Here is a 17,141-nt window from a genome sequence, read left to right on the forward strand (position 1 = left end):
CTTGGTTAAAGGTTTCTAAGCAGAAGTGAGGAATGTAGTTATGGGTACTTTTAAAAGTTATTTTAAAGTTTTTGTGGTTGTTGCTTCAGAGATTAAGCAAAGTGGAAGAGGTTGATTTAGCAGTCTTACCTGTAATGATTATTGGACAACAGGTTATTGAATAGTTGGATAATTTGTACTTGATCGCTGATTCTCCTGTTTTCCATAGGTTTTCCGACCTTATGCAAAGCAGTGGCTTGGTCCATTGCTGCAGCTTGTTGTTTCTGGGAATAATGGAGGTGAAGGTATTCATTACATGGTAGTGGAAATCGTAGTTACTATCCTTTCCTGGACAAGTGTAACCACTCCCAAAGTAAGGAAATGTGAAATTCATTTTTATTTTTATTGTGACTATTTGGTAAGGAATGAGTGAGTTTGTTATTAGCACTTATAATAATCTTCTACATCAGTCCACTGTTTCTTTTAGCTACTAACTTCAAAAATAGCTTATTTACTTGCTCACTTTCGTAAAACAATATGTCTTCGTGTTGGAGTCACTATGTTTATTTTTGCTCTTGTTCATTGTAGGGGAATATTAAGGATGAGATTTTAGCTAACAGATTGCTTGAATTCTTGATGAAGAATGCCTTTCACCAAAAAAGAGGTGTGTTCAGACACAATCTGGAAATCATAAAGACAGTTATAGAGTGTTGGAAGAACTGTCTCTCCATACCTTACAGGTAAGCATTTAGACAATTGCTTTCTTTTATCAATATTTCAAGAATATAAGTGAACATTATCAAAGGAGATGAAAAGGTAAATTCAGCTGCAATAGTAAACTTTTTGTCCCTAGAGTTGACAGTAGAACTTCAGAACTGAACTCTGCAAAGGATGTAACTTAATTTGCAAAACAACAAGGAGAGAGACAGGGAAAACATGTAGAGGATTACAACGGCAACAACAAAAGCAGGAGCAATCTCTGCAAAGACTTACATTTTATTTGAAATTTGGGGTCTTATCACTGAATATTGGTGCACTCTTAGTAAGACTTATGCAATCTGCTGTGCTCCTGAACTTGTTGAAGGGAATTTTTGTGTTTACAAAGCTGGTTTACAATCTCATTTTAGTGGGGGTTTTTTTCTTTTTTTTTCTTTTTTTGCAAAGACTTCTTCACTGAAGCTAAATACTTACTTCTTTCTGAATATATCCTTTCTGCTGGTTTTGGTGGGGTTGTATATGTATAGGTATCTGTATATACAGAGAGAGCAGGTGATTTATGGTGTGTATATTTTGGTTTTTTTCATCTGTATCACTACTTTTATGTTTTTATCCAACAGTTTAATATTTGAAAAGTTTTCTAGTGGAGATCCTGATACAAAGGACAACTCAGTGGGAATTCAGCTGCTGGGAATTGTTCTTGCTAACAATTTACCTCCCTTTGACCCAAAGTGTGAAATAGATCGTGTCAGGTGAGAAATGCAGCTTTTTGGAGAATGATTTTGATAAAAGCTTAAGACAAAGAGAGCACGTGTAACTTGTCAGCTTGAAGTATGGGAGCTGGATCGCTCGTTTATCGGAACTGTTTGTCCCATCATCCCTTTGCTATTGTTTATCAGATGTAATGCTTTCCTAGCTGCAAACTGTAGACCACATTTATTTTGGAAAATATCTAGAAGAATGTAAGGTTTTTTACAGTGGGCCCTAGGGTTACAGTTTCATGGGAATTAACAGAGTCAGGAATTGCTAAAGCAGGGATTTGAGGCACTGCAGGTGGAAATCCATGTTGTGCTGTATTCAGCTCTTCTAAAAGCAGTCACTGTTTCCCTAGGCAGCTCGGGTGAGTTTTTTGTTTCACTTTAAAATTGGATGCTGGAGTAGTGGCTTAACAGCAGGTCTACCTTTTGTGTTAGGTATTTTCACGCTTTGACCAGCAACATGGGCTTATTAAAGTATAAAGAAGTTTATGCAGCTGCAGCAGAAGTGTTGGGACTTGCTCTTCGATACATTGCTGAGAGAGAAAATGTAAGTGAACTGTATTGTGTGTTTGACCATTCCTGACTTAATTCTATGTACAGCTTTTATAAGACTACTCAATTCAGATCCAAAAATTAATGTATTCAAAACTCAACGGTCTTTGCCCAACAGATCGAGTTAAAGGTTTAAACTATTAACTCAGGAGGAAAAGAATTTGAGAGCAGACTAAGTGCAGAGTTTTTGCCCTGCTGTATTGGAGCTGACAGTGAATGGTCTCTTTCTGAGGCTTTGTTCAGCTTTTGCTAACCAGCAACACTGGCATGGTACATTTAAAGTTTGGTTGGTTTTGGTTTTTTTCTTAAAGAAAAAAAAAAATTGCAAGTTGGGAGGTTTGGGGCTACCTTTTGAATACCTGTATCTGAGGATGTTTAATAACTTGTAAGTTGTGATGTAAAATTTAAAGGTATTTTATTTAATTTTGAATCCAGTTATTTTCTAGGTAGTGGATAAGGTGAATGCAAAACTGTTAATCACCAAATCCTACAGTACTAGAACTAGGGGATAGTGCTTGATGATCACAGAAATCATTTTGAGACAGATGCTAGAAGTACTTCTTTACACAACAGTTAGTGAACTTCTGGAATTTGTTGCCAGAAGAGGTTCTAGGGGTAAGTAGCATCAGCAGATTCAAAGAGAAATTAGGCAAATTCATGCACAAAAAAAATCCATGAACAGGTTCTAAAAACAATAGACAACAAGGTACACTCTAAGATCCGTAATCTAATGACAAATGCATGTTGGGTTGTATGAGAGAAAAGGAGGACAAAATGCAGCCAGGCTCATGTGCTCCCCCTAAATATCATTCTGCAGCTGCTATTGGAGACAAAAATACCAAGATATTGGCTAGGTGGATTATTAGTCTGACCTTGTAGGTTATTCTTACTTCTCTCCCTACTATATTCTTACTTCTTTCCCTGCTTAATTGCATTCTGGTTGTTCTTTCACAGTTTGTAGAGCATACTTCATAAATTGAATTCCTGCAGTCTTCTCTTTCACAGTCTTCCAAGTTCCGTTATAAGCAGTGTTTTGAATAAATAACCAAAGATGGTGCAAATATTTTGTCCTATACAAAGCTTATTTCTTTGACATTAAGTGAAGGTTGCTGATTATTTTTCACCTTTTCACTAAAAATGTCTATTTTTTTTACATTCATTAATTGGAAATCTGCCATACTGAATGAGAAGCTACTTATTATTTATGTAAGCATACTAAGCAACTTGTATTTCAAAATTCAGGCATTGGTTCCAAACCAATGAAAGGAAGCTCACAAATGTATTGTTTAAGCAGGCAATCATGTGTTTCAGCCAGACATAGCTGTAGAGCAGCCATGAAGCACCATAAACGTCAAGATGAGGCGGGTGGATCTTATCTAGCGAAATGCACTAGAATAAAACAGTACAGCAGAAGAACTATGTGTCATTAAGGTGATTATGAGTTTCATGGCTATGCTTGTCTTACTGTCTTTCTCATTTTCAGGTACTTGAAGATCCAGTTTATGATTGTGTCGTAAGACAATTAAAACATCATCAGAACACCCAACAGGATAAGTTTATTCAATGCTTGAATAAAGTTGTTAAGAATTTTCCACCTCTTGCTGACAGGTATGTCGTAATTTACATGATATGTTCATTGTAGATTGAGAGAAATAATAGAAAATAACTTGCTTTTCTCTGTGGGCTTCTGGTTATGTTAAGGTTTATGAACGCAGTATTCTTTTTGATACCCAAACTTCATGGTGTGATGAAAACCTACTGTCTGGAAGTAATAATGTGCCAGGCAGAAGAAATACCTGATCTCCACTTGCAGTTAAAGAGTAAAGACTTTATCCAGATCATGAATCACAGGTGAGTGGTCATGTGATTACGAATGTGGATGCATAGTCTAAACTTATTGATAACATTTTATGTGCTGGCCACAACATTTTTATGTTCAGAAGCACTTTTAATTCATGTTCACTTTTTTGTCACTGCTCTTCTAATTTGAGCTAATGGAATCTGGGAGTTACGTATTAAGATGGTTAGCTGACTGTGAAAAACAAACAAAAAACCCTAAATAGCAGTAAGGTGAAACACCACTGGGATGTGAATTTCTGTAGTATGTGTTAGTTTAGTTATATTCTTACTCTTAGGTTGAACTCAAAATTATTTACCTAAAGCCCTTCAAGCAAAACCAAATATTATTGCTAAAACCTAAACTGATCTTCTGGTTCTGTGTGTAGCAGTGAAGAGAAAAGCAATATAACTATTATTTTTTTTCCTCTCTTTTTAGGGATGATGAAAGGCAAAGGGTTTGTTTGGATATAGTGTACAAGATGCTGTCTAAACTAAAACCACTAGAACTCAAAGAACTTCTTCCTGGAGTGACAGGGTTCATTTCTCACCCTTCTGTAATATGTCGACAGCGCATGTATGATATTCTGATGTGGATTTATGATAATTACAGGTGTGTATTTACTGCAGATGTTGTCTTTCAGTGGTTTGTCACAGGCAGAGTGAAAGTGCCTGTAACATTGTCTTCCAACTTCATGTCCCTCCGTGCAGGATTTTCCCAGTTCTCAGAAGAATAGAGCCTGTGGTTTGCCTAAGTAGCTCTGGCCTTTGGTGGCGATTTTATCACTTCCACTAAGGGATAAAGACTTAGACCTGAACTTTAGCCCAGAACTAGGATGTTGCATCACCACAGCACGATGGCGTAAGAGGTCTTAGCTCTGATGCTCCCACTTTTTTTCTTGTTGCCGGAATTTGTAACTAGTAAGAATTGTACACTAGAGAAATTTGCTTGTAGGTAGAAAGTGTGTTAAGGCACTTTGGCATGATCTGGATCCCTTCAGTCTGGTAGTGTAAAGATGTTCTTTCTGTTTGACCTCTTAGAGTAGGGAACAGGCATGTACTCAGCGTGACAAGAGGATTGCTGTTGAATCATCTGACTTAGTTGGGTTCTGTTATATGCTTTTTCCCAAGATAACTTAATTATTTGAATGGGTAGTAATTGTGAAGAATAAGTACAGGCAATTTTTACTCCAGTGTGACTTGGGAAAAGCTAATTCTCTGCCTTTTTCTCAGTTTTAACCCTGTAAACTCAGAATTACTTCTGTTCAGCCTTTATAATAAATACCTAACATGCATTATTTAGCTTTCGGATTTTCACTTTTCTAAGTAGTGGAGAGACAAGGCATTTTTGGCAATGAAGACCTCATACTATGAAAAAAATGCAGTGTTGTCATGCCAAGTTGAGATTTTTATGTGAAGGGCATGTTCCTCCTTTTCTCCCACCATCCTCATCCTCTTATTTTATTACGGATTGTTTGAGAGAAGTCATTAAGAGACATTTTTATCTTAACATTCAGTGATCCAGAAAGCCAAGCAGATGGTGATTCTCAGGAAATACTCAAACTGGCAAAAGAAATCCTGCTTCAAGGACTGATTGATGAGAATGCCGAACTGCAGTGAGTAAACAGTGTTGTGATGACTGTCTGAAGTAAGGAATCCCTAAATTGCTCTGTTTATCACAGAAGAGTTGATCCTTAGAGGTTTTTTAAGTATTTTAATATCGAAGAGTAACAGTGAGATACCATTATTTCCTTTTCTTCCAATAAGTTAATTTACAAAATTGTGTCCCATAGTGTTACACCAAATTTAAGTGAAGCACAGAGCTTTTGAATAAACTTCTGAGCCACAGAGAAGTTGTTTCAGTATGTTAGACATAATTTGACATTAATGTTCTGGAGTTTTTTAACAAGTCAGCCTTCACTATTCACAGACACACAAAAATAGATTCAATGTTGGAGGATGTTGGATTTTTTTAATTTTTTGGTGAAGCAGAAGATAGAATAGGAGATCTCTGTGCTTATCCACCCCTAGCACTCCTCAAGAGGAAAACAACTTAATAGAAGTAATTTTTTCAGAATAAACCTTTAATATCATTCAAATGGCATAGAGCATGGTAGGTGAATGGGGAAATTGGTATAATTCAGTGGAAGATCCATGGCATGAAAGGATTAGTTGAACGTGTTACAATCTTATTGCATTTTTTTAAAATTGACTTTTTTGATAGTGTTGTCTTTTCTATTCGCAGATAACCAAGAATAACTTTATTCCTTGCCTTTACAGATTAATTGTTAGGAATTTTTGGAGTGACGAGACAAGGTTACCTGCAAGTATTCTTGATCGCATGCTGGCATTGTTAAATTCTTTCTATTCCCCCAAGATTGAAACACAGTACTTGAGTCTAATCACAAATTTTCTGCTCGAGATGACTAGCAAGAGCCCGGATTATTCCAGAAAAATATTTGAGCATCCACTGTCTGAATGCAAATTTCAGGTGAATTGTAATGTGTTATCCTGTGTGCAACCATGTGACAAATTCCATTCTTTAAGGTAGTTACCACCTGGACAAGAATGGCATAGTGAAGGAGATTTTTGAAAGTGTTTTGTACTCCATAGTTAACAGCTGCAACAGTCATGGGTTATGCACAGTATCAGAAGTTCGATGATTTTTGTGGGGGCAATAATTTTCCTTTTTTTCTTTTTTTTTTCTTTTTTTTTTTTCAAAAAAGAAAGATTTAATTAAAATAATTATATATACCAGGTATAGCTGATGTGTAGAGTAATGAAATACTTAAAAAAAGAGGGTAGTGGAGAGAAGCAGCATAAGGTGGAGAAAAATTATGAAGAAACAGGAATGCTAGTACAAGAGCTGTAAATCAGTCCTCAGCTGACCCGTCTGAATTAGTGAGCTTTTTTGCTGAGCTATGGAGAACTTTTATGTGTTCTTTTTTTTTCATAGTCTTGGGATGTCAGATGCCTTGATATAGTCAACAAGGGATGATGTTTAAATTCTGTACTTTAATTTCTGCTATCCTGTCTTAAGGAAGGCAAAAAGTCTCTGTTCTTATTGGTCTTATTAAAATCTTTTTGTGTTCCTAGGACTTTGTAATTGATTCCAGCTGGCGTTATCAAAGTACCGTGCTCACACCTATGTTTGTGGAGACTCAAGTTTCTCAGAGTATCCACAGGAATTTATCACAAGAAAGATCCCTTTCTGCTTCTGGGTCAGTCAGTGGTCGAGTGAGGGCTACCCAACGGCAATATGAATTTACACCTACACAGCATGTCAGTAAGTCCAGACCAGTGTCTTCTGAAATGTTCTTGTTTAGCTATAGGAATGATATAATTCTCTTCATTCCTGTTGCTTATGAATTTTTAATATAAAAGTGTAAATGCATTTAATATTTTGTTTTCGGGGGGGGGGGGGGAGGAGGTAGTGTTATGAGAAAAAACATCCAGTCACATTTTTATTAGTCTCATACATATTTTATGTTCTGCCTAATGTAAAAGAAATTGTTTCTTACCTAACAGCTTGAAATCTGTTCTGCCCATGAACATTGAGAATTAAATTTTTGGGGGAGGAAAATGACCTGCTTTCACCTGGTTGTATTCAGATCTGTTACAGCTTTTTTACAAATTTTTTTTACAGGTGGTAGAAGTTCTTTTAATTGGCTAACTGGAAGCAGCATTGACACATTGGCAGAGTATACAGTTCCTTCATCCTCTGAATCCTTGTCTTCATCCATGCTGTTAGTTAACAAACGGAGTGAAAAATTTAAACAAGCAACCTTTAAACCAGTGGGGCCAGATTTTGGGAAAAAAAGGTTGGGTTTGCCTGGAGATGAGGTGGACAGCAAAACTAAAGGTCTGTAAGCCTTATGATGCAATTTTGATATAAATATTACATTTTTATAGGCCATCTTTGTCAGTTATTTGGCTGGCAGTGCATTATCTTTGAGACATTCTAATTGAGGTTCAACTTGAGAGATTGTTTCCAGGAATGTGTGGTGATACATAGCGTGTGGTAAAAAGCTATAATTGTGCTAGGAATTGCAAAACCGTATGTTGCTAGATGAAAGAACTGACTGGATAAGAAACCAGCCGGTGTGATCTTTGCATTTCTACCTCTCCCTAAGATGATCATAGCATGAATGTCAGACAGTTCCCTCCCTTCTGTTTTAAATTTAACTGCTTATCTCTTTAAAGAAGAGATCTCTTTATATTTTTTCCATACCATTTCAGCTGTGCTGACACGGTCTGCAACAGATTGCAATCTGGCGTTAGAACTACCTGCTATTTTCTGAGAATGCTCCTTCATCCACCAAGTTGATAACTGAAAAATATCAGTACTGTTCTGGAATGGCTTAAGCTCCTTCTCCCCATTTCCTCCCCATTTCACCTTTGCCTACCTTGTCATAAAAATTTTGACTGGAAGGATGAGAGTAGGAGTTTAGACAGAGAGCTATAAAGATTGACCTTTTCAATACCTGAGAGGTGTTTCAGGGCAGTTTTGAATGGACCATGCTGAACTACAGAAAGAAGAGAGTTCAGTCTACCTTCCAGTCAGTCCCTGGTCTTCTACCAGGAAAATACCAGTTACAGTGGTATGGTTTTGTTTGCTCACTCTTCTTTCCTAGGAAATGGACTGAAGTGAACAGTCCGTAGAGTGGCCTTTCTCCATGACTGTCCTGAGCAGGAGTTGATCCAGTGAGAGTTCTGTAATAGTAACTTTAAAAATGTATTGCTATATTATTATTACCCAATCTTTGAATATATTTAGCACCTCTTTTATGTAGGGAGTGATATACTTTATGGAATATGGTGCAAATGCCATACTTGCCTGTGAGAGCTTAAAATAAATCTGTCATATGGGCAAATTTGTTCATGAATTTCAGTGCTTTTCCCAGTACAATAGTTTGACCCTTATACCTCATCCATGTGCTTAAAGTTTTTATATAAATGCTTATTACCTCTTCTCCTAAGAACAACTTAATTTGTTTAATTTGCTATCTTGTTGAAAGGGCTTGCGTTGAGTTACAAGGTATGAAACCTAGGAGACTAGCTGGTAAGCTAGTAAATATAAAGATTATGTTTGTTAATATATGATGCTCTTGCCTTAAATCTGAAGTTTGCTTGAGAAAGGAAAAGCTGTGGACATGATCGTGTGTTCCCTAGGTACAGAAGAACGAGCAGAAATTCTAAGACTGCGGAGACGTTTCTTGAAGGACCAAGAGAAACTCAGTCTGATTTATGCTAGAAAAGGTGTGGCTGAACAGAAAAGAGAAAAGGTTTGTCAATCCAAATAAGTTTAAAACCTTAAGTCCCAGTGCCATTTGCAGTCTTGTACTTCATCTCTAGAAGTAACTTTGTGATGAAAGGGTAGGTGTAAGATACTGGTTGCTACTTTAAGAGCTTTAGAAGGTTTTGTTTGGAAATCATGCTATTTACGTGCTTAAAGCTAAATGATGTTACTTAGCATGAGTGAGAAAAGAGCTTGATCATAAACACTTCCAGTCTACCACTTAGTGTGTATGAAGTGATTTTATGTGATGGAGTCTGTAACAGCTATGGGAAGCTCTTTACGGTTGTCATCCTGGAAACTAGGAGCCTTGAAGCTACAGTACTCTGCAGAAATAGTTGGAGAACGTTATCCAGTGTCTGAAGGTGAACTCAAAAATGTGATACAGCTGATGAACTAACCAGAACTGTTGTGTACTTTTAACCTGAAGGAATGTCGGTCATAATCATTTGCTGAGTGTTCATCAAGGCCAGAAACTTATTACTATGTGGGTTTCCTGGTTGTGTTGTGTATTTACAATAAGTTTAAGTATTTTTAAGCTCTGTAACAGTTTTTCAGAGGTTCATGTTACTAAAAATAACATACATTATTGTCCAAAAATGATAGCAGTTAGACCAAGAGCAAAGGAACCCAGGATTGAGAGCTACCAGTTTGAGACACTCTTACAATTCTTTGCCACTGCAGACAACTGTGTAAACAGAACTTATGTCTGGAAGAACCACACAAACACCTATTTTAGCCAATTTATATTTACTTGCAGGCTAAAGCTACCATTTCCTCCCACCCTGCAAGAGAGAACCTGTAAATGTATTCTGTATGACAGTCCAAATACAACCAACAAAAACCCCAGTGATATTCCACAATAAAAGACCAGAGGAGACTGAATGCTATCAGGATCCCTTAAACTTTTCAAGAGATTTCTTGCACTTAAGTACACATGGAACTTGGTGGCTTGCGTTGATACCATACCTGATGGGGCAACCAGGAAGAAGTAGGTCCTGAGCAAGAACGTATTTGGAAATAGCTTTAGCAAAGTCCTCATTTCTCCCAGCATATTTCTCTTGAAAGTTTTTCGAAAATCATCCCTTTGAAGTTGTGTAGAAGAAAAATGGGCTCAAACAGCAAAATTACAAAGGGTTTACAGAAGAGAAACAAATCTTCACGCTTTCTTTTGTTTCCCTCTTCCATTCTACCAATGTATATATCCAGCCATTGTCTGCTGGTTTAACTGGTAATGGCAGTAGTTCAAAATAAAATCCCAGCCTCTAAACTTACTGCTGATTTCCTTATAGCATATCAGTGAAAAGGAAGAAAGGGAGAAGAAGATAGGTTTTGTCTATATCTGGTAGTAGCTCTTGTTCAATTTAAATTTATTCCTTTAAGCCTCAGCAAAAGGCAGGGCAGCTATATAACAACTGCAGTTCACAACAGTTTTATTACGGTTTGGTTTTACTAGGAATCAGTTCTACCAGGTTCATCCTTCTTTTCCCTCCCCATCGCACTGTGTGAAATAAAACACACTAGCTTTCACAGAATCACAGAATCGTATAGGTTGGAAAAGACCTTTAAGATCATCAAGTCCAACCATAAACCTAACACTACCAAGACCACCACTACACCATGTCCCTAAGCACCTCATCCAAACATCTTTTAAATACTTCCAGGGATGGCAACTCAACTGGTTCCCTGGGCAGCCTGTTCCAATGCTTGATAACCCTTTCAGTGAAGTAAAATTTCCTAATATCCAGTCTAAACCTCCCCTGGTGCAACTTGAGGCCATTTCCTCTCGTCCTTTAGCAACCTCATTTTACTTTTCACCTGGGCCAGGCTGAAAACCATCATATAATGAACTACTGTGGCTCAGCTAGCAGGCAGTAACTTATTAAACCATAGCAGCTCACTAACTGTCAGTCATAACCATTCTCTTTAAAAGTGACTTAAATACTACCTGTATGGAAGCAGGAACTACAAGGCATTAATATTAAAAGTTAGTGGCTGAAGTAAGTCTATGAACAAGACTTTGGAGTTTTTAATTTACTAAGATAATTTTGGGTTTAACCATATTGCAGCGTTATAGAAAATGCATTTGTTTAATAAGCATGGCAAAAGTTTATAAAACACTTCAGAAATGCTCTTGCTTATTTTGTCTTATCTAGACACAGCTCTTTTTAAGTAATATGATTATTATTTTTTTAACATGCATTTCAGGAGATGAAATCTGAGCTGAAGATGAAGTATGATGCCCAGGTTACTTTGTACAGAAGTTACCGAGTAGGAGACTTTCCTGATATCCAGATTGAATACTGCAGTCTCATTGCCCCCCTGCAGGGCCTTGCCCAGGTCTGTCTGCTTTTCAAAGGTCATTTGTGAAGTTTTCTGTTCTTCTAGGGAAAATGATGTGTAGTTGGGCAACTGCTTTCAGAATTGATTTGTTGTTTTGTAGTCAACCACTGTGACACACATTTAAAGAGTCTGTTTTGAGGGAATGTTTCTCCTACCCCTGGGCTGGTGCAGTGATGAGAGAAGATGCTTTGTAGCTTCCCTCACCTGAGCAGTTGAGTTGAACAGTGAGGACCTGACACATCAGCTGTTGTGCATTGCCCCTGGGTTCCTCTGCTTGAGAAACAGATGGTGGTGATCTTTACAGACATTATTGCAAAGGACATCTCACTGTGCAGCAACAAACCAGCCATTTTTATACTTTTATATGTTGTTTATGAGTTGTGAGAATACAAATGAAGTTACTGTGACTCAGTAAAGCTGATCCAATATTCCTTTTCCTACCTGAGAGTGATAGAAACTATAGGCTGAACCTATCCCATTTTACAGTGTTTGGGAAGTCACAGTGTTCCTGATTACCTTTGTATTTAATTTCTTTTGATGGTCCCTTATCTCTGTGTAAAGGGAGGAAGTAGCACAATCATGAGTTATCTTGAATAGCATTAGATCAAGAGTTAGACCAAATTCCAGTCCCATGATAGACCAGGAAGCATTAGATTATGTTACACATACAAATGTGTTGCTGGGTTGAAAAAATGCCTTTAAATCTCAGATGGAACTGTCTGTCTGTACAGACAGTCTGTCTCTCTGTGTTGGCTCCTTCGATGTTAGCTCTGGGTCTCCTCACCCATTGATGTCTTCTGTTTTTTTCCTGAGACCCTCTTCACTGGCAGTGGTGTCCATAAGATGATATTGGATGTCTGGTTCCTGTAGTGGGAATTGTGAATATGTGAAAATTGTAAATTCCATCCTCTCCACCAACACTCTGGCCTGAAACCTATATTGTCTTGGAGTTTCTTTATGTAGGAGAATTAAGATGGGATTTGAATGGGTAGTACAGTAATTCCCAGCATAGGTGTGATGCATGCCAGACTAATTATTCCACTCCCAAAGAGTGTCCACATAGGGATTAGGTGCAGGGTGGGTCATATCTCTTAATTTTATTTATTAGTTTATTGTGTCACAGCAAAATTCAGTGGCCTTATTGCTTTTGTTATAATTTACAGAAAGATCCAACATTTGCCAAGCAGCTTTTCAGCAGTTTGTTTGGTGGAATTTTTCATGAGGTAGAAAAATCTAAAACTCCTTCTGCAAAAAAAGCCATCATCCAGAAGCTGCTGAATGACTTCAATAATTTCCTGAGTGTGAGCCTGTCTTATTTCCCACCATTCATTGCATGCATCCAGGTAAATCCTGCTATATGGCATGAAGGTAACTGAATATAATGTCTTTGTCTGAATGTGTGATAAACCCAGTGTTAGTGAAGGTTAAATACCGTTACTGAAATTTAGACAGAGATAGAAAGAGAATTGTTAACCAAATGGATATTTCAGGTGACTCTTTTTAAGGTGAACAAGGTAATTCATTCCTCTGAACTGATTGTTCACGGTTTCTACAATTTCTAATCTGTAGAGTTTGAGTCACCTTTTAATGTTTTAATTGCATCAGTAACAAGAAGAGTCTTGATTTTAAAAGCAAGCCACAAGAACAATTGAAAGGGTTACTTGGGTGTCGTGTGCTTATCTTCCTGTTTCTGGGAAGTGCTTACTGAGGAATACTTTGATGTCTTGAGGATATCAGTAGCTGTCAGACTGTTTGTTGTTAGCTTCTCTTTATTTACTTTTTCAAATTAGTCCCCGAAGTAGTTGTCTGGGGATTTTCAGTAATGAAGGAAGGACTCACTTCCACAGAAGGGTGAGTGGGTGCACCACAGCCGTTTCGCTGGAAAGGAAACACAAGCCTTTCTGCTATGAGAATATACTGACCTGGAATAGATTGTGAACTTTATCTTTTACCCCAGTTTTCAGGGAGATTAAAAAAACTTGTCCAAGCACCTGTTAAATACTCATTGTCACTGTATTTAATATTTCTTGTCAACTGTGTTGATCTTAATGTTGCGTCAGATTTGTAGCTCTCAAAATAATCTTTTTTTGGGTAGCAGGTAATGGCTTCTTCTTTCTGTTATGGAAATTTAAATACTCTGTGACAGTAGATGTCATTCGTAATACAGGAGAAATGTCTAGTTTGGACTAGCTTTTTAAACAGTGACAAACTTTGCTTCTTAGTACTTGTATTTACCCATCTGAAAAAATGTAATTTCTTGTTTACTTTTTTCTGTGCAGCTGCATAAAAGGTCAAATGCTATGGGGATTTTTCTGGGCTGTCTTGGTATTTTTCGAGCCAGCATCTCACAATAGCTATCTGTTAATATTCCCTCTTGACGTTGCATTTGTTGGTTCTCTGTCTTGATATTATTATTTGTGTTGAATTATGCTGCCTGTTAGACCCTATTAATAACACTGTTGTGTTAGGCTACTTTTTTTCTGAATAGATGTAAAATGAAGACTTAAAAAATAGGTACGTTAAAATTAGTCAAAAATACAGACTTTGTAAGAGCAGTAAGAGCATCTCATTGCTATCCCCACTCAATAACAAAAGAACAGCAGCACGAAGGCAAGCCTCAGCCTGTGTATTTGAGCATCCTGCATAACAGTGAGAAAAAGTATTTTCCCCAACAGGTAAGAGAGTTCATATTGATCAAGAGAGGGAGCTGGGAGAGGGAGAGCGAGAGCACACAGTGCTGAGTCTGTTATTTGGCTCACAAAGGCTGTCCTAATGGCTTGACCATTTGGAAATACAGCTTCTGTTTCCTGTATACCAACAGTATAATAAATATTGGCTTGTTTCAGAAAGGCTTCCTACTTCACTGCCATTTCCTTCTGGTTGTTTGACTTAGTCTTCTACAGGTTCAAGTCCCATCAGGAGAGTAACTTGGTGATAAAAAGAGCTGTTTTCGCCTACAGGTATAATCTTAAAATTGACTATGAGTGTCATGGTTCAGCCCCAGCTGGCAACTAAGCACCACGCAGCCGCTCACTCACTCCCCCCTGGTGGGATGGGGGAGAGAATCGGAAGAGCAAAAGTAAGAAAACTCGAGGGTTGAGATAAAGACAGTTTAATAGGTAAAGCAAAAGCCACACACGCAAGCAAAGCAAAGCAAGGAATTCATTCACTCCTTCCCATGGGCAGGCAGGTGTTCAGCCATCTCCAGGAAGGCAGGGCTCCATCACGCGTAATGGTGACTTGGGAAGACAAACGCCATCACTCCAAATGTCCCCCCTTCCTTCTTCTTCCCCAGCTTTATATACTGAGCATGACGTCATGTGGTATGGAATAGCCCTTTGGTCAGTTTGGATCAGCTATCCTGGCTGTGTCCCCTCCCAGCTTCTTGTGCACCTGGCAGAGCACGGGAAGCTGAAAAGTCCTTGTCTAGTGCAGCAACAACTAAAACATCTCTGTATTATCAACACTGTTTTCAGCACAAATCCAAAACATAGCCTCATACCAGCCACTATAAAGAAAATTAACTCTATCTCAGCTGAAACCAGGACAATGAGGCTCTGGGATTGCTTTCAGGACAGATTAAAAACCAGATCAAATACTAAGAAAGAAGTTAACACCGTGACAAAAGTTTACATAGACTCCATAGAGATACCTGGCCTCTGAAGAACATGTAATTGCCTTATAAATATTTTAGCTGTCAGGCCAGCTTGGATGCCATTCATGCTAATCTTTGAACATGTGGTGCAAGTAAAGACAGAATGCATTGCATACGGAGCAAGGAACATTTGCTCTGCTTTCAGATAGTCACCAAAATGCACTAAATAGAAAGATATCTCCTTTGATGTGGGACAATGTCTGTAAATTGTGAGTTTGAGACGGTATTCATTCTCTGGATGTACTGTTATATTTGCACAGTTCTTACACTTTTTCCTAGGCATCCCTGAGAAAGGGCTTTTGGTCTTACTTCAGCACAGCTATTCTTAAGTTTTGAGATTGTGCAGTTGGCACTGCATCCCTGATGTAACCCCTAAAAGCTGGTAGTCAAGGAATGTGTGCCCATACATAAGAGTGTCTGGGACACGTGTGCAACTTTGATAGAAACTGCTAGATGAAATTGCCTGAATAGCAGGTGAAGCATATGCTAACCCCTCATTGGGATCCACCTGGTTTATAACTCAGGAAGCCACAAGAAGCTGTTCTTTTTCTCTTTTTTTTATTGAGTACAAATTTATTGGTGTGAGAGTCTCAACTATACAAATTGTGTAATGAGTTTGCTTCTGCGAGATGCCTATTCTGCAGTTTTTGTGATGGTTGCTGTTGATCAAAGAAGTGCAGCTTGGTTGTTCTCACAGTCTCCTGTTACAGTTTCCAAAAAGTGATTTTTTTTTTCACTTAGTATTCTTGAACATACTGTGTTGCAAGAATCAAACATTAATTTTTGTCCTAAAACTCAGTGCTGTTTCTTGTAGTGAAAGTTATATTACCCCTCTTCCATGTTGTAGATTTTTTTTCTTCCTGTTTGGTTAAGATATTATTGCAACTTTCCTTTAGGTTCTTAAGTGAAAAAAAAAATTGCTTTAATAAACTTGTCTGCTACTGTCTTGATATATTTACCTGTATTTGGGATAATGATTTAAGTATTTAAAGAAACCTTCAGGTAAACAAGAATGTTTATCTCTAAAAAAGAGGTTATTCTGTAGTTGGACTGATGTTAAATAGGATAAAGATCTGCTAGAAATATTGTTGTGTCTTTAAATCAGGCAGGACTAGATGAGTACAGTACTAAATGAGTCTAACGGGAAGCTGTGGTACACTAAAACTGGGTTAAGTGTGTGGATAGAAAACCTCTGGCTCAGAGAAGGCGTCGTGGTTAATTGTGCCTTTGGCTTACGGCAGGAGTGCACCAGTCAATAGGTTAAGTGAAATGCAGCTGTTGTGAAGCGGACACCATGCTGCCAACAAAAAGAAAGGAAGATTGAAGCTGTGAATTGTGTCCATCTGCCTCTCCCCTACTTCCCGTGTGTTTCTGTCGAGAGAGAGTTGTCCTGTGCCCTGGAGACAGATGAAGTAGAGAGGTTATTCTCTACTGTTCTCTCTCCAAAGAGCAACAGCACAGAAGGAAAAGATTCCAGTTTTCCCAGAGTTGGGAACTTCTGGAGGTTTAATGGCTTATTTCCTAAGCTTGCACTGTAAGAAAAGGGATACCAAATAGGTGATCTGTAAAAGGTAACTATCAGTATAGTTTTAGACCAAGCAGACACCTGTTGTTTTGTTTTGTTTTATAGGAAATGAGTTACCGGCACAGAGAGCTACTAGAACTGGATTCAGCTAATGTGAGCAGCAGCTGCCTTGCAAGTTTACAGCAGCCAGTGGGCATCCTTCTTCTGGAGCACGCCCTGATGGCTCTGTCCCCGGCAGAGGAGCCCCCGTCCAAGCGGATGCGCGGGAGAACAGAGCTTCCCCCAGATGTGATCAGATGGATTGAACTTGCTAAGTAAATTCTTGTTTGAGACAATTTACTCCCATTTAGGTTTGTCTTGTGAAGAACTCCACCTTTGTGGCTTATGGGATTTCTTTTTTAGTCTTTCCTTCTTTTAGAATTAGATGTGCTTTTAATTTCTTGTCAGTTAATTACTGTCTTTCAGTTAGAGCAGTTAGAC

At 38.1% G+C, this 17,141-nt stretch overlaps 1 protein-coding gene across 4 annotated transcripts in view; it reads left to right on the forward strand.

Annotated features, from left to right (window-relative positions):
• The window catches only part of PRKDC (protein kinase, DNA-activated, catalytic subunit), an 85,651-nt gene that overhangs the window by 43,601 nt on the left and 24,909 nt on the right, over positions 1-17,141 (forward strand). For 3 of the 4 annotated variants that reach the window (XR_012040904.1, XM_072852523.1, XM_072852522.1), the window contains exons 49-63: positions 209-352; positions 568-719; positions 1,317-1,448; positions 1,890-2,001; positions 3,490-3,614; positions 3,708-3,857; positions 4,282-4,455; positions 5,360-5,458; positions 6,123-6,333; positions 6,939-7,128; positions 7,489-7,704; positions 9,015-9,127; positions 11,347-11,478; positions 12,645-12,824; positions 16,767-16,975. Coding sequence is in view for 3 of the 4 variants with exons in the window: in XM_072852523.1 (XP_072708624.1) it covers positions 209-352; positions 568-719; positions 1,317-1,448; positions 1,890-2,001; positions 3,490-3,614; positions 3,708-3,857; positions 4,282-4,455; positions 5,360-5,458; positions 6,123-6,333; positions 6,939-7,128; positions 7,489-7,704; positions 9,015-9,127; positions 11,347-11,478; positions 12,645-12,824; positions 16,767-16,975 (2,339 nt within the window). In the remaining variant the exon portion in view is untranslated. The remainder of the gene's footprint in view (positions 1-208; positions 353-567; positions 720-1,316; positions 1,449-1,889; positions 2,002-3,489; positions 3,615-3,707; positions 3,858-4,281; positions 4,456-5,359; positions 5,459-6,122; positions 6,334-6,938; positions 7,129-7,488; positions 7,705-9,014; positions 9,128-11,346; positions 11,479-12,644; positions 12,825-16,766; positions 16,976-17,141) is intronic. The other variant, XM_072852521.1, reaches the window with a different exon arrangement.

The sequence above is a fragment of the Ciconia boyciana genome, chromosome 2 (assembly GCF_034638445.1).
Source record: "Ciconia boyciana chromosome 2, ASM3463844v1, whole genome shotgun sequence".
NCBI classification, from domain to species: domain Eukaryota; kingdom Metazoa; phylum Chordata; class Aves; order Ciconiiformes; family Ciconiidae; genus Ciconia; species Ciconia boyciana.